General features: G+C 34.2%; 3 protein-coding genes across 14 annotated transcripts in view; 1 reads left to right on the top strand and 2 right to left on the bottom strand.

Moving 5' to 3' along the window:
* The window catches only part of shep (RNA binding motif single stranded interacting protein alan shepard), a 226,130-nt gene extending 224,047 nt beyond the window's left edge, over positions 1-2,083 (top strand). For 4 of the 11 annotated variants that reach the window (XM_085944281.1, XM_085944280.1, XM_085944277.1 and 1 more), the window contains exons 12-13: positions 331-499; positions 1,445-2,083. In XM_085944281.1, coding sequence (XP_085800407.1) covers positions 331-459 — 129 coding nt within the window. In that variant the 3' untranslated portion in view covers positions 460-499; positions 1,445-2,083. The remainder of the gene's footprint in view (positions 1-330; positions 500-1,444) is intronic. The other 7 variants (XM_085944282.1, XM_085944284.1, XM_085944283.1 and 4 more) reach the window with 3 other exon arrangements.
* Positions 1-11,711, bottom strand: part of LOC147073988 (uncharacterized) — an 895,029-nt gene extending 883,318 nt beyond the window's left edge. Inside the window, exons 1-2 of the mRNA XM_085944298.1 lie at positions 11,461-11,711; positions 9,404-11,198 (exon numbers count right to left, since the gene is read on the bottom strand). Coding sequence (XP_085800424.1) covers positions 9,715-10,275 — 561 coding nt within the window. The 5' untranslated portion in view covers positions 10,276-11,198; positions 11,461-11,711 and the 3' untranslated portion in view covers positions 9,404-9,714. The remainder of the gene's footprint in view (positions 1-9,403; positions 11,199-11,460) is intronic.
* Positions 11,712-12,039: 328 nt separating this feature from the next.
* On the bottom strand, positions 12,040-23,391 carry LOC147073987 (ribosome biogenesis protein WDR12 homolog). 2 transcript variants are annotated; one of them, XR_015070347.1, is made up of 9 exons: positions 23,224-23,391; positions 22,343-22,642; positions 21,412-21,552; positions 17,112-17,287; positions 16,339-16,400; positions 15,519-15,768; positions 14,252-14,381; positions 12,587-13,595; positions 12,042-12,234 (listed from the first exon to the last, which is right to left on the bottom strand). XR_015070347.1 is itself a non-coding variant. In XM_085944294.1 (8 exons), exons 1-8 carry the CDS (start codon positions 23,280-23,282, stop codon positions 13,457-13,459), a joined length of 1,257 nt encoding a protein of 418 aa, XP_085800420.1. In that variant the 5' UTR covers positions 23,283-23,391; the 3' UTR covers positions 12,040-13,456. The 2 variants fall into 2 exon arrangements, 1 of the variants encoding a protein (XP_085800420.1); XM_085944294.1 differs by having other exon boundaries at positions 12,040-13,595.
* Positions 23,392-23,547: the final 156 nt, after the last annotated feature.

Below are 23,547 nucleotides of genomic sequence, written 5' to 3'. Positions count from 1 at the left end.
TTAAATTTATTAGTGTTTTAAGTTTGCACACTGGTGATAGAAAATACTAGAATAGATTTCAATGGCCCGGTGTGATATTTTAATACTTGGGTAACAAATTAAATTACATGTTGCCTAATTGGCTTGAGAGAGGAAAATTATTAAAGTTTAATTAGTTTGAAGTTAGTAACTCAGCGTTTCAAATCCATAACATTATATGTCATAGTGTTAGTAGAGGAATCTACAGGTCTATTTCGGCATTTTAAGTCTCGCCCACTATGCTATGATGACGGTTCACAAAATTATATTTCACGTAGGATTGTTGAAAATGCCAGAATTAATGGTTTTCAGTACATGGCGCCGCACCCATACAGCTACATGAGCAGTACGGGGTCTCTGCTGCATGCCCTGCCCATGGAGCCCGACCACTCCACGGCCGCCTCTCCCGACGAGCCCTACCAGCCTTACCCACCCAAGTAGTCGAACAGCGGATAGCAGACAGCGCACCCTTTTATCATATGTAAGTATAGCGCAATCGACACAGGTGTGGTTGCGTCGATATTATTGGGTTGTATCTTAAATTAAGTGGATACTTCAATAAAATTGCTGTGTTTTGAGTCACTTATTTTCTAAGCAAACATATAATGAATAAAACAAAATAAAAAATCTTTTGAAAGATAGATTCGATATCCATGAAACGTAAATAAATACTTTTTTTAAAGTTTTATTTGGTAATTAAAATATGTATGTTTACAAGTTATTTAAAAGTCTTATCAAACAAAATAAGTACTTAAAATTTGGATTGGAAAATTATAATAATATTAAACTATTATACCTATTCTAATGTAGTTTTTTGACTTGCTTATAAATTATATTACCGATCCATAAATGATAGCAATTTGCCGGAACTACTTACAATAAAAAATAATTCCATTGTTTTATCAGATTCGTCAGATGAGCTACGCCTAGCATTAAGGTTAACTCCGCATTACACATTATCATGCTTCTCTGTACCCATTCTATACACAAGGCAGCTATCAACGGTAGTTTATCAAATTTATGTATGGAGGTTTTATAATTGTTTCAATAAGTTAGCCGTGTAATCTGTCGACAGATTAGACGGCTAACTTATTACATATTATAACAATTAATGCCTCAATACATAAATATGACAAACGAATGTCGATAGCCGACGATAGCTGCCTTTTATATAAAATAGACGCACTGATTGTAATTATAGTACTTAACAAAATTACTAAAACATAATTTGCACTTGAAAAAGAAAGCATTTCAATGAATATCAGCTGTACCAGCACGAAAATAACCATACGAAACAATAATATGTGTCAATTTCTCAAGTCTCAAGTATGACTACTAAATTTGAAGCATTATCCAAAATTCTCATGGAAAATCCAAATTTAAAAGACTGTCCTAACGCGAATCAACTCTTTTTTATTTATTTCAGATGCCTACAACTTGGACAAGCTTAAAATGTTTCCCCAACGAAGACAGAAGACACTCATTATTGATGCAGAAGATATTAATTTAGAAACATTCTTGGAGGGGATATGAAGAGGGAAACATTTCTAGGATTTTTGCTTATATATCGATACGGGCACTAATTTTCGAGTTACATTCATTTGTAACGCTTAAAATCTGTTTGCCAACCTTCCAAATAACGCATACTTGACGTGTGCAACAAAAAATTCCTTCTTTGACAGCAGTACTGATATAAACGACAGTTTGCGAAAATTTCTGAAACAACTAACTCTTCCAAATGTCATTTTTTTCTTATTTTATTATTGATAATAAATTTTGCCTGTTGAACTAATAAATTAATATTAGTGATTTTCTGATTGATTCACGTCTTTTTTGTAATTGTTTCAATAATAATTGCTTTTGATGTAGATTAAATCAAGTTGAATTTAAAACAACTTTAGCTTATTTTATTGATAAGCTAATTTCCTTTTTTTTTAATAGTTAATTATTGTTAATTTTAAATTTTATTGTTTATAAAAAAAAAATCTGAAATGTCTCTACATATATTTTCTGTATATTGTTTTAGTTTAAATTTAATATTTTAATTGATAGATAATATATTTTTCAAATTATTAATTTTATTATTTATATACACACATTATGATGACTGTGCAATCAGAAATAATTGGCGAAAATATTTTTGCATAATTTTTATAATACTGTAGAACTTCTGAAATATATATAAAATATTTACAATTGCCAAAAGAGAATACTTTATTACATAATATTATTATTTATTAAATTTATTTTATACAATAGAGAAATTTGGAATTAAAAAAAAAAATAAAATGGCAGGTGCTATATTGGATTTTTCATGGAAACGGAAAAAAATTTAGATTGTTGATTTTTTTTTATTTACCAAATATTATATTTAATGTTCCCAGATAATGTTGAAAATTTTCTTGTTTTCAGAAAAATCTGCCAATTTTTTTAGAATGAAAAATTATTAATATATTTTAAAATTCCATTATAATATAATTATATATTATTATAAAATATTTATTTTTACACGAAACTGTAAAAAAATGTAATAGTCTTCATTGATGTTTTTTGTAGAGATAATGATTATTGTTTTCTTTTCGTCAAAAACATAGGATAAATGCAGCTCGTTCTATGAGATTAAAATGCATTACATATTGTAAATAATTTTCTTATTAAGGTGATCACTGTAAAGCTTTGTAGGTGTAAAAATCTTAAATAAGTCTTCAGGCTTTCACGTTTCTTTCATAATATTAACGTTCGGTATTGACCGTTGGGCTTTCATTGTAAATTATTGGCTACGCGATGTTTTAGAACCGTTGCAGAATTTATTCTTGATTGTAAAAGTCAAGGGATACATCTCATCTTATACCATCTGGAATAAATTTTTAGACAGTATAAAGTGTTGGGTAGAAAAAACTGTGATTTGTCGGTGGTGACGAAATGTATTTGAATTTGACGTCACCGGTTTGTAATGAATTTTTTTGTCTCGTAATGAAAGTCTAAAGGACAGTATCAAACGGTTATCATACTCAGATTGCGATTCTTTCAATCAATTCAAATCTCACATCGTTACGGGGAATTGGCTCACGGCCTGGGTAGAAAGTAACACGTACATTTTAAATTCATTCATCGCTTTCTCTGTTGTGTAAAATAATAAGCAAGTTGAGTAGTAATCGGTACATTGTGATACCGGATGCCTTGTTTTACCTAAGACTGGCATTTTTGGACCTGTTTTGAGTCACTAGACGAAATAATAATGAAAAAAAAACACAATTTTTGACCTTATTACAGAGAAATGATATTGGAAAATACTTTTTTTTAGATATTAGTGTGGTATAGTGGCAACTCTTACCGTGTAAATTTAATAATATACATTGAATCCAAAGAGAAACGATAAAAAAAAGCAAAAAATAATAATATCATGTCGTATTTTTTGAGTCTAAGACTGTTTTTTCTGTAAATGGTAACAAAATCGAGCAATCCATTTTGCGCTTCTCCCAAAGTTAGCAGTGTCGTCGAATGTTGTAATGTTTTTGTGTATTTGAGATGCCAATATGTCAGCCGATCAATATCCTAGAACGGGTTTCGTATCGAGCGCTGTCCTTAGATAACCTCACTTTATTAATGACAGTTTAGTTCGACACACTATTCGAAAGCGTCAAATTTATCTCGAAAGATCACATCTTAAATTTCATTTCAAAGAACCGAACTTGGAAGGTTGTTAAAAAGCAACCGACATAATAGTACGAAACTGAATATATTGTGCAATTCACATTAAATATGGCATTAAAATTTTTTACCTATTTTGAACAACACTGATAAGTTAATTTCGGTGTTGCAAAGTCAATGTCACAAAAAATCACATGTCATAGTGACAAACATACCTAATAAATGTGAATGTGAAAAATAACAATGATCATTCAAAATATATAATTATTCAATCATATTTTGTTATTGTTGAGTTAATATTGTGTCAACGGGTGTTACTGAATTTGTAACTAACTTACAGTTTAACCAAATTTTACTGTCTCGAAATGAGCTGGGTTTGATTGTTACTGAAATGACCCAACACAGCAGATGAACAACTGATTTTGCGACTATATAGGTACTCTCGATATTGAGTTGTGAATTAAATTTTACCATTTTCAGTATGTTTCAACCCCTCTAATAATAATGCTATATTATATGCTAACATATCATTGAGTATTTTTTATATTACGATGAGATTAGTTCCAAATTCGAAAATCAGACGATTTATATTGGAACTTACGAGACAGATATTGCTTTGCATATCAATTTTAAATGGAAAGGATCTTTTGAAATGTAGTCCAAGATGGCGTATTTACAGATGCATCTGTCGCTTCTTAATAGTGTTGCCGTTTAGTTTTGTTACCGTTTTAATTGTTGTCGATTAGTTCCACCGTTAGAGTCCTCCGGTTGTCGGGCCGGAACCGTCTTCCCATTTCATTTTTTCCTTCTTTGTAACAGAGTCATCCATCCGCACATTGTCTTCCTAACATAGCGACCCTCGTAAAAAGGATCGAAGTAATAAAATTGTCCTCTCTGGAATGTGTACATCCTCCGTAGATAAACTTCGTTTTGTCCCGACCGGACAATATTTATAATATGTGGTCTAACAGATGTTTTATTTTTACACTCATTAAAAATATACGATCGAGAATATATACCTAGGATGCCAGTGTATAGATTACCTAGTAGACGTTTGTTTATCGATGTCATTGTTGTATTTTGATTTACGTGTATCTCTGTCTCAGTTTTCAAAGTATATTTTTTGTATATTTATATTGTATTTATATGAAAAAAAAATGGTAACAAATACGGGAGATCGGAGAGTCTTTTTTTTCAAAGAGACGAAGACACTTTTTTGGATAGCAGAAAATTTGTCAGACAAAATTTGAAATATTCAATAATGTTGCTCACGGTAATAAGCGTGTCGGTTTTGACGCGCTGTATTTGTAAAGATGTGTAGTTATTGACGATTACTCTAGCTATTTCTAGTTTCAAAAATTTGCACTTAAATTAAACAAAGCAAATACTCCTACGATACTGCCTTACTAAGCACAAATTATGTGCATACATACTACATTTAAGTTTTTTAATATTTTTCTTAATTGAATTGCGACATGTTTTGACATTATATTCAAGAAACAAAGCTCTATAACTACTTTTAGCAATACGTATTTCAAAAAATTACTTGTTAATTACCATAATCGATCTTAAGCAGGTAATAATGTCATTAAGACATTTGCCCGACTTATTACATTATTTCATTGGATTAAATACACATTGAAGAAGCAATATGCATTTTTTGACCAGCCACAGGTTTCGAACTAGGCACTAGGCCAACGTGAGTGCAACTTACATGCCAACAATTCCCTAAAACTGATAATAAAGTACAAATGGACATTGTAAGTCAATAAAATAAATACATCATTTAAAATGGAAGAAACTGGCAGTTAATTGAATGCTAGTAGCAACAATCCGAAATGCTGCTAAAATAGAGCTATTGAAGTTATAGAGCTACATTGTTCGTCGCTCCAGGATTAGTTTGTCCAAAGCGACGATATGTGAAATGTTCAGGAGACGATAAACAAAGTTCATTTAAATGCTGGAAGATCTTTCATATTACAGACGTAGTCAGTAAAGCTAGACAACATTAATATCAGAAAAGGATAAAGCGATCCGTTGACCAATCACGTAGTAGAGGGGGTGGTAACTGTATAATAATCCTCGACGCCGATTGGTCCGCACATTGGACAAACTAATACCGACTTATTGTTTTGTACCATGGTTTTTTGGACATTTTTTGAAAAAATATCTCTGTTTCTAATGAAAAATATAATATTTTTTTAAGGATTTCGATGCGTTTTTACACAAGAAAATGAACTGAATTAATAAGTCAATTTCGCCAAAAATGGAGCTTCACCAAACTAATCCTAGAGCAACGTGTTGTTTGAATGAAATATTTGAAAGAAAAACTTGTTTATATAAAAGAGTTATATCTAAAAACTGTAGCCTATTTGTGTTTAGTATGGCAGAGTACACTTTGATACAATATAATGTACTATAAAGACACCCCTTCGATCGCACCTCCTTATCTTCAGATGCAGTCTTATATTTTTCTAGACTCGTGCCTTTTCCGTGGAATATGACGAATAACGCGCAGTTGTATCGAGAACAGTAAACTGACAATTGTAAAATATAATCCACACAGGAGGAGGGACCATGCCGGGCGTCTGTCAGAAAAGTGGGACGTTGTGGCGTTTTCACTTCTACCGACCGGCGGGAGGCTATTTCTCCGTCGGAAAACGATATATTCTGCTATAATATTATTGTGATCGATACGGATATAATTTATTTGGTAGCATCATTGAGAAGCATCGGAACGGAAGCCAACTGTTTTGAGTCTAAAATTGATATATTAATACATTTCACCACTCTGTTTCTAACTTGATTTGAATTCGTAATCAGTTATCACAAATGTGCGTAGTTTTGATTTCTTCTGCAATATATTTTCATCAATTGGTTTTTAATTCCTACCCAGAATATTCTACTCTGCCATTTATACCAACATCACATATTATTTTGAATTTTGTTTAATTCAAATTTAATAAATCACACCTTATGGTTAAGCTAGAACATTTAGGCTATTTCGTCCCTATCATTTGTTTTAATTTAATGTTCAGTACTGATTTTACAACTGCAGATAAGTAAAGTGGCTAAAATTTAACCAAGTGAAATCTAACGTCACCTATCTAACGTATTTACATTATAATATTATGTAATGACAGTTAAGTGAACAAAAAAAGAAAACCTATTGTTCATTTAAAAGGCTGAGATTTTATAGCCTTAATTCACTGTACATATGAAGTTTAATCACTTCATAAATTAGAGCAATACTTTTTTGACAGTAAAGTTGTGATGTATCAAGTTTTTATGTTGGCATCTTGGATTCAAAAGAGGAAATAATATAATACGGTGCTTACTCAATGGTGTTATTTTTTATTAATTTATTTTCAAGTTGACGGTTTTCCAAGCAGAGTTAAATATTTACGGTAACATGATTAATCTAAAACAGACTATACGAATAAGACGTAGCGTAGAATTTGTACAGGACATGGGTTTAGGGCGCGACAGGAGTTCCGCGGTACTGTAATAGATAGTTGATATATAAAATACAGTAGGTGTTACGTGTTGGCTTAATATCCATAAGTTGAAAGTTGAAAGTAGTTAGCGAAAAGGGGCAGTCTCTTCAAAAGAGGCTGCGATTCCATCTGAAATTATTATGTGCGACTCGAGTTAGAGGCGTATCACCGTTAAATTGGCGACATGTATTACGAAGAGATAGGTTTATTTAGTGTTTTAAGTATTTTAACGACACAAGGTGATAAAGGGCCGGGCCCCATATGGGAAAGACGCCCCGCGGGATTTAGCATGGAGAGGGCTCGGGACAGATGGATTAGCGTAATCTTAAGACTAGGCTAGTGTTAAAAAATAAGTAGAACATAAGCGTAACGTATTTAAGTGAGTTCAAACAGTTGGATGGCGAAGTCCGGGAAGTAGAGATACTTGGACTTAGCAAATTTACTTTAGAATAAGGGAAGAGTTAGTTTAAGTGATGTCAAAAGTAGGCGACCGTAGTAAGGCCGTTAGGATAGCGAAACTGTTCTGTAGTTTAAGACTTAGTTAGGCTAGAGAGGGAGAGATGGCTCCCGAAGACGGTTCGGTTCGTAGGGTCGTAGACTTTTACCCGCGGCCCGCGGACACGGCTCTGTTCGTTTCCTTTCTTTTTGTATGTACTGTTTTCAACAATATTTTTTTTCGTGTCAAAAAAGGAGTAAAATAGGAAAAAAAATTGTATTTGTCCAACTGTGTATTTTTAGTGTGGTGTTTCTACCAGGCAGACTAGTCTAGCGCCTTAGGTTAGGTTAGGTAGAGTAGTTAGGTGACTAGCTCTATAGGCCCGTCTGGGGCGGGGCCGACTTAAGAGATAAAAATTGAAAAAAAAATGAACAAATTTTGACGTAGCGGAGGTTGAGTGTTTTGCGCGGGTTCGCCTAGCGAGACCCGCCGGCGGTTTGGCATAACTACGGTAATAGGTTATGGCGGGATGAGGGAGGAGGGAGGCCTCGGGAAAGTTACCCGTGTTTTTCACTGAAAATGCTAATAAGAAAAATGTAATGTATCTATTTTGTTATACAATATTTGCAAGTTTCTATGTGCTCTGAGCATTTTTTGTGTGATCGCGTTATTGATAGTTATGCTGAATTAAAAAATTGATTAAAAAAAGAACTGGTAGACAGAAGTAAATTTTATTGTGTCATGTTCCTTTGCATTGAACATTTGTAAAAAAACATTTGTGCAATTGATTGATGAATAAAAAAACAGAACAAAACATGTGTTTTCTTTATGTGTAATTACTCCATAATATACTTCCTTCTTTTCCTTTACCACCCACATACACACGCACTGCCATCATAAGATTGTTGACAAGAGTTATTTGTACAATGTACCTAAATAGCATTACACATAATCATTAACGGCTAACATATTATCACTTAACATAAAAAAAAAACTAAATGTGATAATAACACATGAGTGAGTGTTATTTTGGAGCAATAAAAATAACAGAAATGTGTTAACTACATATTTAAAGTAGCCTTTGCTGATGTACTCTACAATCATGGCTTTACTGAGTGTTTTGTTTGAAATCAACGCAGATGGCCTTTGTGATCTTTATCATGGGCTGATCCAAGCATTGGTGAGAAAAATTTAAAATAAACAAATAAAAAAATACATAATGTCTTTTATAATAAACCAAACTTTTAACATGTACATATCGAGCCATAATCGGCAGAACAAAGTAAGCGACAATTTATAAATTTTAGAGAAGATTTTTTTTTAATTACTTCCGTATTTAGTTCCAAAAATGAATTCTGTTAATGTGGTTAATAATAATTGGTTACTGCCTATACTGAAATTATAATACAATTGCATTAGTGCTTTTAGTTTTTGAAGTGGCGGTAACGCTGTATTGCCTATGTCTATGACGAAATATTTTTTCCAGACATGTCGCTGACGCTATTTGGCGTAGTTGTTTTTATTTTAATAAATTTAATGCTAATTATCATGACAGGGCATTAATAATGAAGTATTATAATAAATAACATAAGTACCCATTTATTTTACAAAAGGGGGCTTTGTTAAATAAATTAAAAATACTTCGGCTTTTTAAATTAATATTTTTGCTTGTAGGTACTTAACCACATATAGGTAAAATAAATGATAGGTATTTTTAAGGTTTCGCTGATATTATTAGGTAATGTTATTTTTCAAAATGAAATAGGTACGTATCTACTCGTACATAATTAAATATGGGGACCTACCAATTATGATAAAATAAAATTGTAATCAACTATTCAGTTTTACAAAAAAATTGTCCCACATTTTTTAAGCAGTAATCGCTGTATTATCCTCATTCACATTGATACCAGATGGAAATCTCCCACAGGAGACTACCTCAAAGGGCGGACCGAACCATCATATTTCCCAAAATACCACAGCCTACGTCCACTCTTCGCGGTGATCGCAACCCTCGGCCGAGCGGAACCCGTCTCCTTGAAATTCAAATTCGTCAAACTCCCGCCAAAACAGACGCGGTCTATCAAAAACGGCCGCTCGCGCCGCCACTAGTCAATCCGTCGGTAAAACAGAGAGGTTCCCGACCGACGGATGAACATGACGCCGCCTGTCAGTTGAACGCGCGCAAAAAGCCCTCTCTGACATCAACCGCCGAACCAACAGCATCGATCGCAAAATCTCTTCTCGCCTTCGCTCGCCTCGGACGCGAAGCCAAGCCAGCATTCCGGACAGCCCGCCAAAAAAGACCACATCTGACATCGGCAGATCGCCACGCCGCAAGCACTGACTCGCCTCGGATGCCAAGCAATCAATCAGCAGCCCAGCCGCGACACCACGTTGCAGCCCGCCAATTACCAACCAACCGCCAACGACGACAATAACCTGTATCCTATCTGTAACGACTACCCTGCAATACGATGAAATAAACCAGCCTTGACCAAATACCCCGTGCGTTTCTGTCCCCCACCCCCGCTTTGACCTTGACGTTATCACGGCCTGCCATCTCCGCTTCAGAGCGCGCAGAAGGACGGTGATAACATCTTCCTGATCGGATTCAGGTAAAGTATCTTCCACTGATAATCCATGTGGCAGTTTCATAAACTCAGCCGTCATTCTCTGAGAGATATTATCTTTAACACAGGCTTTTAAGATCGTTATACTCGATCTCCGATATTGGTGATTTAGCACTATACAGCAAGGGTGGCTGCGCTTAAAGCATCACGGCACTTGATCGGGATCTGATGACATTTTCTAGGTCTAACAATTTAGTCCTACTGTCGCCAGAGTAGGTACAATATTTGGTAAGTTTTTTAAATTGTGCCTTTCGTAATTCACCAAATTTAATTTTGAACTTTGAAGGAATGCAAGTAGCAGCGAAAGATTTACAGTCATGGAATTCTGCATATGGCATGATGACCTAGCGTTGGAAATGATGGTGGGTCATTCTGATAGCGCCCAATCTACTCTGAATATAAATGACTCAATTGTCGCATGAATGGAATCGACCGGCATCATAGTACGACCTGGTAATAGAAAATGTATTTCTATCAATTCAATGATAGTTGAATTTTTCATAAAATAAGACTGCATAGCCGGTGTTGCCCGGTTCTTATTCTGACCATAATAAATCCTTGATTTTTTCCCGCTTCGTCAGTCCTGTACAAAGATTTGTGCATGATTGTGGAGATCTCATTACTGCCACGCTTACCATCAGTTTCACCCCATAAAAAGCAGTATCCATTATATGTTCCACTTTCGTGGACTACTTTCATTATAGTATCTATGCGTATTTTTGACTATAATATAAATTTACGGTTTCATCGTGGGGAGTGTTTAGCACCTTCTCGAAGTCAAAACTTGCACACAAAACGTCATTGTGAGTTTTACTTTTGGCCAGATATGCATTTATCCTTTACGGAAGGTGACATTTCTAAGTATCCGTTTCAATTACCCGAAGTCTCTCGTCACCAGACATATTTTTTACTTTCTCGCAAAAAGAACACTATATTTTTTGGTGGATGAAAACCCAAGTTGAACTTTTTTTTTTTTTTTTTTTTTTTCGACCATGTCCGATCCTAATAGGATCATATGGGCCTCCACAGAGTAGAGGTTTGTATTAACACTTTTTTTTTTACGAGAAATGGATGTCAGCCAATTGCTCAACCTATTAGGTCCATACCCTGACTCACACACAAATTGAAAAACAATATGTGTACTTGCCAGACCCAGGATTCGAACCTGAGACCCACGGCGTGATAGTCCAACGCTTATGCCGCGCGGCCACCGTGGGTGTTGAACTTACTGTCTATTAAATACGTTTCTGAAAACATTCCGACTCACGACATTAGTGGATTCATTCAAAGAATCTAAATTTTCAGTATAAATCTACAGGAAGATACTATTCTTCGTAGATTATTTCGACAGTAGTGAGATGAAACGGCGGGTAATTATTGTTTAATAAACTCTTACCAGGTTTATTTTATCCCAACCTGTTTTCTCTCATATCGGTTTGCGCACAACTCACTACCAGAAAGACCACCGAATAAACCGTACCGTAGCCTACACTATCAAATAACGTCGGTTACGTTGTTTTGCTCTACTTTATAATGCGATAACAAGTTAAAACGCTAAAAGGCACAGACTGCTATAATATTTTTGTCACTTATGCGCTAGGTGATATTGAACAGTTCTCAGTTTAAAATGCAATTTACCTACATTATTTATTTTAGTGTCGCTTACGTTGTTTTGCCGATTAAGGGTTGATATTATGTATTTTTATGATGTAATTTGATATTTTCTAATTAAATGATTATTTCAATCATCAAAAGGAATTTTATGGATATGTGGATATGTAGTTGCATAATTAAAAACACATTTTTGACATAAACAGTCATTTTTATTTTCATAATAATAGTCTTATAGTTTATTTACATAATACATAAAACAAAAACACCATATTTCTAACAAGCAATCATTCACTAGGAATGTCAATTATTCATCTTCAGACGAAATTGCTGATGTATACAATAAAATCATGCTTCATTTATCTACAATTAAGTAATAAACAAATATCTAATATGAGTTGTCTAGGTTCAATTGGTTACAGACCTACAAACTTATCTAAAGAATGGCCAAAAATGGAACTACGAACTACCATAGGTCACCATTTTGAAAATGTCAGATTTTGTCCAGTTACGAGTCTTGATTGGGTAGTTTTCGACAGTGGCTCTCCCATCCCATTCTTCAGATAAGTTTGTAGGTCTGTACCAAAAATGAATTCAATATATAATAACTTTTGTAATGTGTTTCAAATCTCAAATATTCTTTCAAAAACAAAAACCCCATAGAAGTATTGTTAGGATGGTAACATTTTTATGCTTTACATTTGTTTTAAATTAACTTTTTGATACTAGACAACTCATACATACTATGAATTTGTAAAACAGAATGTAGGTATGTACTCAACATACAGATGTTAATCTTCACTTTACGATGATAATAAATTCTGTCCGTTCCGGTGATGTCACCTTAGGTTACCATACGAGATTGACAATACATATTACAGTAGTAAGCAAAAAGGAAATGCCAATTTTGACAACATAAGTCTAATAAGGTTTCAGAATCATCATTATTTTTGTTTTATCTATAAAATGATCAAAAAAGCATCAAAACTTAATTATAATCACACAAGTATACAAGTCATAATACTAGAGTCTGTATTCTATAAACTGGAATACAAGTCACACGGAAAACATTGTGCCATCGCGTTCAACTGTTGCAAGTTTTCAATGGGAGGGAACGAGATGGATACTGAAGCGGGGGGGGGGGGGGGGGGGGGAACCGCACTGCAGCTTATAGAAGACAGACTCTATCTTGATCTCACCCCTTACTTTCATATCTCTTTCTCACAATTGAGTATGTCTCTCTTTGTTGCATATACTTTTAGATCTATCACTTTTGAATGTAATGGAATGCGACACTCTGTTTACAATGTGCATTTATAATTTCGATTCTTAAAACAATAACATTTTAATAAGATGATTGATTCTAGGAATAGTCGAAATATGAAGATGACGAAGTGCATATTAACTGAAATATTTGCAATTTAATGGGCTAGGTAACCAAGGTGACATTACAGTAACAGGAATGTTAATAAGGAATATAATCCACATATAATAATAACTCAATTATCACCGTCATATGTAAACTAATAATATTATCTGTGCGATCTCAGACTTAATGAAGAGATTTTGGCATATTCAGGGCAAGATAATATGATGAAATGATTTATAGGTTATGATGACGCAGGCGTCTTCGCTTTGTATATCCTAAGGGTGTTGTCAGCTCCGCCGGAAATGAGTAACCGACCTGCCCAATCGCAACATAATACTTTGTCTGTGTGACCGGAAAGCTCGTACAATGCAGCGCCAGGACTGGAAAACAGAAAATAAAAAAGAATTATAGTCATAGCTAAAAGTGACCGGTAGCTGTTGCAGATTTAGATAATTGCCCGTGAAATATTCATTAGATTATTTATTTTGCTATATTGGTATTACACCCACTTGGCCGCGCGGATGAAGCGTCGTGGGTCCCAGGTTCGAATCCTGGGTCTGACAAGTACACATATTGTTTTTTCAATTTCTGTATGAGTCAGAGTATGGACCCAATAGGTTGAGCAAGTGGCTGACATCCATTTATCGTAAAAACAAAAAGGATTGGATATGGTTGATATGATAATATTGGTATCAAGGTACATAATTATAATTGACAAGGTTCTCTCAAAAATTTAGTTCTAATGTTTGTTACCAATTATATAATATGTTCAACAAAGAGTGTTGCATTCTAAAATCTTGTTTATTTTATTCATTGAATAAAATGAAAATACATTTGAACTAACGAGAGATAACATGTGATATCACATAAGATTGATATGACGTGTAAAAGTAAATTGATTTTCCTCTATATTCAAAATAAACTGAAGTCTGTAATATTTAAGATTTTGTCACAATATAATGTTACTTAAAATATGAACTTGAGCGAATTCTAAAAAGTTTAAATAAAAATACCTAATCAATAATTGAATTTTTACCTTCTGACATCCCACATTTTCAACAGCATGTCATGACCGGCGGAAAGGAAGAGATTTTCTTGGGTCGGAGACCATCGCACAGCCGACACCCAACCGGAGTGACCTCTCGCACTTACGCTGGGTGCATCAACTATGGAAAAATATAATTAAGTAACAATCAGAACGGAAAACCGTATGACATCAATTTTTTTTTGATGGATCCTAAGAAGATTATAAGGAACTCGACAGAGTAGGTATATCATTTACCCAAATTGGCCTAGTTTTGTAGAGCGGCTGTCTTCGTATAAATACAAAGCCTTGGTTCGATTATTCAAACCTGCGGCTGGTCAAAAAAATACCAGTTGTTTTTTCCAATGTCTACAATTATATGATCCAGTTGAAGGAATTATTGGATTGAGTGAATGACTATGTAACTATTTCTTATAAAAAAAAATCTTAATACAATTTACACTGTGTAGGCCAGTTTTGCCATCTTTATCTATGTTGATTATGTACAAAAAGGTAAAAATTATAGTATTTCTGAAAAAACTAGTATGGGAACATTTTTCGTCTCGAATCCTTCAAAATTATAGTATTTTTGGTATATTTGGAGTAACACTATGGTATTTTACAATTTTCGCGGATTCGAAATTATAGTATTGTACTATAATTATTATAGTACGGTTGGCAACACTGGTACGAAGGCCCATTATATACTCCGTCTAATACCCCATTTAAACGCGCATGGATTTACTTTTCACGGTAAGAAAATGTATGGGTAAACATGCAGTTGGCAAGATTGCGTGCATGAATCAAACAAGTTTGGAAGCTTCTGAATGTTAATGCGCACGTAAGATCTGCGCCTGCGCAGTAGAACGATAATGGCGAACCTGCCGGTAAAAAAACCAACTACTCATTTTGAGATTAACCGATTTTCAATACGTCCTGTCAATTAGTACTATAAAATGACATCGCGTCTCACTTACTCCTGAAGAATGAGATCGGAGAAACAGTAAGCACTTTTACGGGTAAACAGTTATTGTCACGATAGTTTAAAATAAGCATTATTGCCGACAGTAAATCCATGCACGTGTACAGGCGCTATAAGATCGAATTTGATATGTAATATTTTAGTGTTATAATTATTTACCTCATTCAAGAGGCAGTCTTCGTCCAACATCACTGTCAAACGGTTATGGTAACGTTGCTTATTGCATATTTATCATCCTAGCTAGTGTTATAGATAATATTACTAGTGGTAGTAGTTGTAGTGTGCAATTAAAATTACCATTCGATCTGGGGTCGTATATCCTGACAACTCTATCTGCGGACGCCGTCACCAGCATTCCTGTAGCAGGGCACCAGTCCAAGCTGAAAAAGGGTTTAGCGGCAGCTATCGTCCGAGTGGGTGCTCCGAGGTCCGTGTCCCACAGTTTGAGGGTATGGTCCCATGAGGCACTGGCTAGACGCGTGTTGTCGCCTACCCAAGATATGCCACTCACAGCTTCTCTGTGTCCGGTTAGAGTCGATAGGGCAGACTGAAAGAAATGATGGCGTATTAATTAATTTGCAAGCCACAACTTACCAAGCAATTATCCATAATATCTTATCGTTTTCAAATGTTAACTTTAACTTTAAAAACTTTTTTGTAAGAAATAATATTATGTTGCTAAACTTTAAATATTGTTACTTCATCTAGTTTTGTGTTAGTGATATTATAAATAAACACCTCTGCACACAGTATTATTAACGTATGGATCAGAATGCTGGGCAGTTAGCAAATAGGATGAGAGAAATATGAAAATCTTTGGGGCTGTTCTAGATGGCATTTTGAGGTATAATAATGACCTGTAGCACTATGAATGTGGAAAATGTGTATAGAATGCCGGAGGAGTAACCACCTGGATGGCTGGACTGCGCCACAGGAGATTTAAAAATGCTTAGACAATGCAACTGGATCGTTCAGGACGAAGGAAGTTTTTGAAGGAGATCAAGTCCCGCCAAGGGTTGTAGTGCCATAATTAATGATGACTAGATCGATTTAAATAAGGTTTTTCTCTGAAGAATGACAAATGTTTAAATAATTCTTTAATACATTAAATACTTACTCTAATTTTTCCTTGTTCTAATCTAGCTTTTTTACTCGAACTTTCATCTTCTTCTTGCAGTTCTGTAAAAGGGAAAAATATTAGTTATTTATTCGTAATTTAATGTATTATATTAACCTGTTTCAATCCACTACTCTCCACTTTTCTCGGTGACTTGTTCTTCGCTGCCACATAATTCTGTTGAACCTTAATATTTCGTCAATCTAGTGTACGTTGATGCGATCTTTCAGTCGTTTTATAGAACTTCTAATCATAATTTTTCTCATTATTTAATTCTTTAAGGCTATACTTCAGTTGAGGCATGGTCTAAAAAGATCGTGGCTAGGCGATGCGCGGATTGTGCAAATGACGCGTGCCGAACGAAATATAATTTGTCATAAAAATCCAACATGCGTCCATTTAATGTTATGTTACTAATAATAATAGTATATTCATTGACAAGTTTTCTTTTTTAAGTACATACGTAAAGTTTTTTAGCCATCTTTACACGATTTAAGAATATTTTCATCTGACGCCATGACAAAACAAATCGACATGCAGACAGCTCAACTGTCGGTCTCCGATTGGCGACTAGTGAGAAATTTCGTCGGACCTACTGTTGAAAATTATTTGGCGTTTCACTGAAGTACGCTCTTAACATAGGTATTTATTTAATTTAATCTACTGATATTTCAAATGGGAAAATAATTGTATGGGATTTTTTTTATATAGGTACAAGGTTAATGTCTGGGGGTTTTTTGTACCATATCATACCATATAAAGACATGACATACTTGCGCTCCATGTTTTGATGGTGTTATCCCAGCTGCCGGTTGCAAAATGGCTGCCATCAGAAGATACTGTCACGCATTCAATGCTTTTGTCATGACCATGGCATGCCACCACGCACTCCACTGAGTTTGTTGCTATGTCCCACTCCCACAGCATGGCTGACTGATCATGAGAGCCACTACAGATAACGTAAAGTAAACATGTTTAATGGATTAATTTGGTTGAATTGTGACATTAAATTAGTAATAATAAACTTCAAATATGTATAGGGTTACTAGATGAACCATCAGTAATGTTTGTGTGGTAAAGGGAGAGTTACTACACTAAAAAAGTCTTTTTATCCCAAAATAATAAATAAGTAAAGTTCTTACATATACATATCGTCGGTGTTTTGTAAAAAGGGCGAATCAACCATTTTGGCGAAATCGAGATATTAATGAAAATACAATATGTACCCCACTAGCTTTGTTGTGTAAAAACGGCGAATTTTTATCTTTACAGGAAAGTACTTAAAAATGATAATCGACTAAAATTAAATTAATTAAAATTACGAAATAAAAAGCAAATGTGACATACGAGGGTGGGTCAATAAGTCCTTAGAAAAGCCGACAGGTGGCGCGACTAGTACTGTAAGCGGTTTGTTTTCATGCAGCGGCACTACCGATTCAGTATGCTGCGAAGTTTCAATCAGATTGGTCGGGTTGTTGTGTGTTTCTCGTACATTTAAAAAAAAATTTGCTTGTGGAAAATGGAAAAATGGAAAATGGAGAAAATTAAGTTTAGAGCTGTTATTAAACATTTTAATATAAAAGGGTTAACAGCAAAGGAAATAAAAAATGAGTTGGATTTAGTTCACGGCATATCTGCTCCTTCACTTGCAACTATTTATAACTGGTTAAATGAATTTAAACGTGGTCATACATCAACAAAGGATGAACCACGCTCAGGACGTCCTGTAGAGGTGACTACACCAGAAATGATCAATAAAATCCACGATATGGTGTTAAGTGACCGAAGATTAAAGTTGAGTGAGATAATTGAGGTTACAGGGATCTCAAAAGGTAGCGTCATTTCTATTTTACATGACAAATTGGGCATGAAAAAAATTTCTGCAAGATGGGTGCCGCGTTTGCTCACAGTCGACAATAAACGCAATAGGGTGGTGGCTTCTAAAGCCCTGTTGTCGCTCATGCAACGCAATCCGGATGAATTTTTTCGTCGCTTTGTGACTGTAGATGAAACATGGATACACCACTATACTCCCGAGACGAAAGAACAGTCAAAGCAGTGGATTGCGAAAGGCGAACCATGTCCAAAGAAGGCGAAAACCGTAAAATCAGCTGGTAAGGTTATGGCTACTGTATTTTGAGATGCACGTGGAATTATTTTCGTTGACTATTTGGAAAAAGGAAAAACAATAATCGGGGATTATTATGCATCTTTATTGGACCAGCTAAAAAACAAAATTGAAGAAAAACGGCCTCATTTAAACAGGAAAAAAATCCTCTTTCATCAGGACAATGCCCGTGTTCACACATGTTTACGATCAATGGCTAAAATTGAAGAATTGAAGTTCGAATTGGTCGACCACCCACCGTATTCGCCAGATTTAGCCCCCAGTGACTTTTTCCTTTTCCCAAACTTAAAAAAATGGCTAAGTGGACAACGTTTTTTTTCAAATGAAGAAGTCATCGATCGGACAAATGCTTATTTTGAGGACCTTCCAAAAACTTATTTTTCTGACGGTTTAAAAAAAATTGAGAAACGTCTAACCAAGTGTATTGAGCTCCAAGGAGATTATGTTGAGAAATAAAAAAAAAATACAAAAATAAAAACTGTTTTAATGCTTTTTTCTAAGGAATTATTGACCCACCCTCGTATTAGGCCTTTTAAAATATTATATAATAATACCTATTATAATGACAGTATTCTTTCTAAGCTTTATTATAAACTTGTTAGATATTTATAATCATCTACAGGTAAAAAACAAATAAATGTCAAAAGTTAAAAATCCTCCTCCTGCAAAGCATTGGCGGCTTTAAGCCTGAAAACGGAGTAGGTCAATTTTGAATAGGTATATTATTTTAATTTGCCTTTTCGTTGTATACTTAGAAGACGTATTGCAAATTAGCTTTTTATACATTATAAAAGAAGTGCTAGAAATTGTTATAGGTAGGTTACTTACCCTTAAAAAAGTTTCCATTTTTCAATTTGTCCAAGTAACAAGTTGTCAACTCATCGTTAACCGAAATTGCACCCAACACGTTATATTTTTTTGTAAATTAGGTCAAAAACCAAACGTTGTGTGTACAATTATACACCTAATAACTGTTGTACTTAATACTATTTAAGTACATACGATTAAAACAATCAAACATATTTAATAAAATCTCAGTTATAATACCTAGTGTCATGGAATGGCGGGATCATTTATATATAAACACTTTTTATATTTCCACTGTTCTTATTAGAAGGTAACTTTATGATTAATATAGCAGATTACATTTTAATCGGTAACTTGTATACAATGGTTTAATACAGAAAATGCAGTCGATGGGTTTTACTCAAAGGTTGGATTTAAACTGAACTACAATTAATAACATATGAAACTTTCAGAGAACAATGGTCAGTTTGAAATAATAAGCGATAACAAATAAGAATAAAAAGGTTTACCGCTCAAATAAGACCTTGTACCACAGAACAAAACTCTTTAAATATTTGTTTAGATGTTTTATATCATTCTGTTTCATTTTACATATTGAAAATAGTATAGCCATCTCGTTTCCAGCAATGACCAAAATTTTGTGTATGCAAGCGATAAAACAATATGAAAAAAAGGCGTGTTTTGTGCTTTCTTTCTGTCTCACATATGACAAATGAGAGAGAAAGAAATATTATTAAAAAATATGAATCTCGGCATTTATGAAACTGACCGAGCAGCGAATGACTGTGAGAGTTGAGATACGTGTGTGTTTATGGTGGTTAGATACATGTACATATACATTAGTGTGCGTCACGTTACAATCGCTCGCCAAAACGGGAAAAGGCGTAAGATAATAATATATAGGAGACAATTGACATTATTTAATGTATATAGATTATAAGATATTTATTTTTGGGAGGTCATTGACTTTTTGACCTATAAGGCCAGCCGCCACTGCTGCAAAGTAGCATTTTGGTTGATTCGCCCTTTTTACAAAACACCGACGATTTGCTCTCTTAAACTACACGTAAGTACACATTATTATGCATATAAAGCTTAGAGTGTTATGGTCAGAGGGAAGAAATCTGTCTCCTCCCACGGACACTAGAATCTGAACCGATATTTTTCCTTTAATTCTAAGCCTTACCTTACCTTCTAGTGCAGCGGTCCCCAACCTTTTGGGCTTCACGGACCACTACCATCTATTTTTTCCACACATGTTAATAATTCGATATGTCAATATAATGATAAAATAATTATAATAAATAAACTTATAAACTCAGATATTTATTACGAAAAATGCAAAAAAAAACATTTTAAATTTCATTTTATTAAAAAAGAATCAATAAAATTATTAAATACATATGAATTGTACGTTGATATAGAGGTGCATAAAAGATTAATTACAGCTAACAGAAAGATAATCAGTGTGACTTTGTTGCTGCTTGTTTGAAACAAGCTGTTGGATTCTTGGTTTCAATGACGTTACTGCAACACGGAGAGCTGTTTGTATTTCAAGCCGACTGCGGTACTTGGTTTTAATTGCCGTAACTGATGAGAATGTCTTTTCACACAAATATGTACTTGTAGTTGTAAATAGAATCATAATTTTAGAATTGAAAATGGACTGACGACGTAATAAGGCTAAAATTGCAAAAAAAAATATTATAAGAATATACTGAAACTTTTTAATAAATACGAAAATTGCAAATATATTCAAATTACCACCAAAATTCTCTCACGGACCACCGGTTGTGGAGCGCTGTTCTAGTGTACGTGACATCGCTTTATGTTTTATCATGGGTTATGTTTTTGTGTACTACGTCGAGGGCTGGGTTACTTGACTCAAACTTTCACTTTCCCAAAAAAATAGGGCAGGGAACGTCAACCACAGTGGGTCAACCTATTTCGATATTTGTCTTAATTTGAGTCAGTGCCAAGTTTTATTATTGATACTCTGACTACCTTTATTGTGGATGTGATTCTCGAAAGAGAAATTCAAGCATTTAGCCATTGGTATCAATAAATAATATGTACATAATGGCTTTAACATTTAGTGTTTGAATCACCATACCACTTTGATGAATGAAAATTTGTACCTGACAAAAACTCCTGTGGTGTCATTGAGGGACACCCATGTGACTGCCTTTACGGGAGAAGTGTGACCAGGGATAGCCAATTTGTGAGCTCCTTTTGATGTCCACAGATGCAGACTGTTATCGTAGCATCCTGATACGATCCTAAGAATAAAACAATGCATATAACATAACTTTAAATGACTGATGATATAAACAAAAATACAGTATAGTTAAAAGGGAACATGGGCCTAATGTAAGGATGTTGACGTTATGGAAAATTAACTAATCATAAACCCTATGCAGAGAGGATATTTCGCAACACAACAGCTTACATAATGTTGCTTTTGGCGAACAAAAATATTGCTATTTTTTAAATTATGATTTTCCATAAAAGTATGAAAACTGTACAATATAAATTGAATAATTATAGTAATACTATAAAACAGATTGAATCCTACTAGTCTCTTATGTAGGTACGCATAGATAATCGGTACTCAATATAATGTTACTTTGTCAGAAAGAAGTAAACAATATTAAAAAATGTATTCACTTGATTTCCGTTTACACTGTATTTATTTCAACGCTGTCACTTTTGTTTCCATTTTGCCGCTATGGGAGCCACTAGTTTGACAAACGGATCATCCTTGCTATTTATACAAATGAAATCAATACATCACAAGAGTCATTGTCGCAATTAAATAAATCATAATAGACACTGTTGATCTAGGTTATGATTGAGGAAATGCTGACAATCGCTTCCGCCACTCTGATTTATTTTTGACAACAAAACATAAATATCGATGTGTCACCCTTGTAATTAATGCTGAGTGGTGTGATTGCTACAATTCCGTTAATTTTAAAATACAATAATTATATAGAATTTCACCCAAAGAAACCCACTGAATGATTTCTTATTGAAGATGATAACAAATGGGTGTATTTTAAAACTTACCATGAAGATCTACAGCTGACTGCGGCAACCCAGTCATCATGTGTGAGACAATCAAGCGGTTTAGGAGCCGGTATTCTCTCGAGGTATTCAACATCAACAATACTTTCTGTGTTGCCATTCCGAGCTTTCAAATGATCCAAGAGTGATGTCCTGACAAGTTCACCTAGGACAATAAAATCAAATTCCACACGTTTTAGTTCAGCAGCTGAATTCTCCTGAATAACTGCTTTCACTAGGGTATTCAAGGATGATGTGGAAATGCCCGAATCAACTGAGTAGGGAACATCCGGAACCGCATATCTGAAAAAGAAAAATCGTTATTTATAAATGATAGTTTACAACTCGCTAAAGACACTGAGCACACTCAAGACACATCAGAGCATGCTTCATGATAGTTAACCATGTAATAGTATTGTACCAAATATGGCAGCGTATTTTCTGATTCGATAGCAGCTACCAAATTAGTCACCCACAAAACTCAAAATAAATCCCATGTACCTAGTTAATGAATAGTGGACAAGGATTTTAAGAGAAAGTCACATTAAATTTACAAACAGTATTACATACATGGAATATATCCTTCTGTCAGATGGAGCTTTGTGTGGTTTCCCTATTAAAATTGCCCTAACGCAAGATTCGGTTTGTTGTATATGCCATGTTCCTATACAACACAGAATGAATGACTTACAAACTTTTCATTTGTATGAAAATTAGTAGACATAGGGTTCGATTTTTGCTTCATTTTTATATGTTTAAGTTCCATTTATTTGGAATACAAAAATACGAAAAGATTGAATTGTTATGACTTGCACAACTGAATTGTGGTTTAATAATCACAGTAAACTTTTGTAAAAAATGTATGCAAAGAAATTCAAACTTACTGTGGTTGTTTTGTGATAAATCGGATTTGCAGTTGTGTTACTGAACTTTCCTCAGCCATCGTAAGTGGTTATATAGGTAACGATTGAGTTAAATAATTTTGTATTTATAATGCTTTTCAGTAGCACCGGCCAACACGTGCTCTTGACAGCAAGAAAATTAGAAAACACAAATTTTTTGGACTGTCAAAAACACAAAAAATGTTATGGTGGCTAAACTGATCTATAGGGTGACAATCAGCGAAAATAAAATGAACTCTAGTTTAAACTTCAATATTTTTTGCTGCTTACTAGTAAGGGAGTAAAAAATAATGTTGCTTTTATTAA

Source organism: Rhyacophila brunnea, unplaced genomic scaffold, assembly GCF_057557595.1.
Source record: "Rhyacophila brunnea isolate RB1 unplaced genomic scaffold, BYU_Rbru_1.0 scaffold_17, whole genome shotgun sequence".
Classification (NCBI taxonomy): domain Eukaryota; kingdom Metazoa; phylum Arthropoda; class Insecta; order Trichoptera; family Rhyacophilidae; genus Rhyacophila; species Rhyacophila brunnea.
Note: the sequence above shows the minus strand (reverse complement) of the source record. Positions and strands in the feature narration are given on the sequence as shown.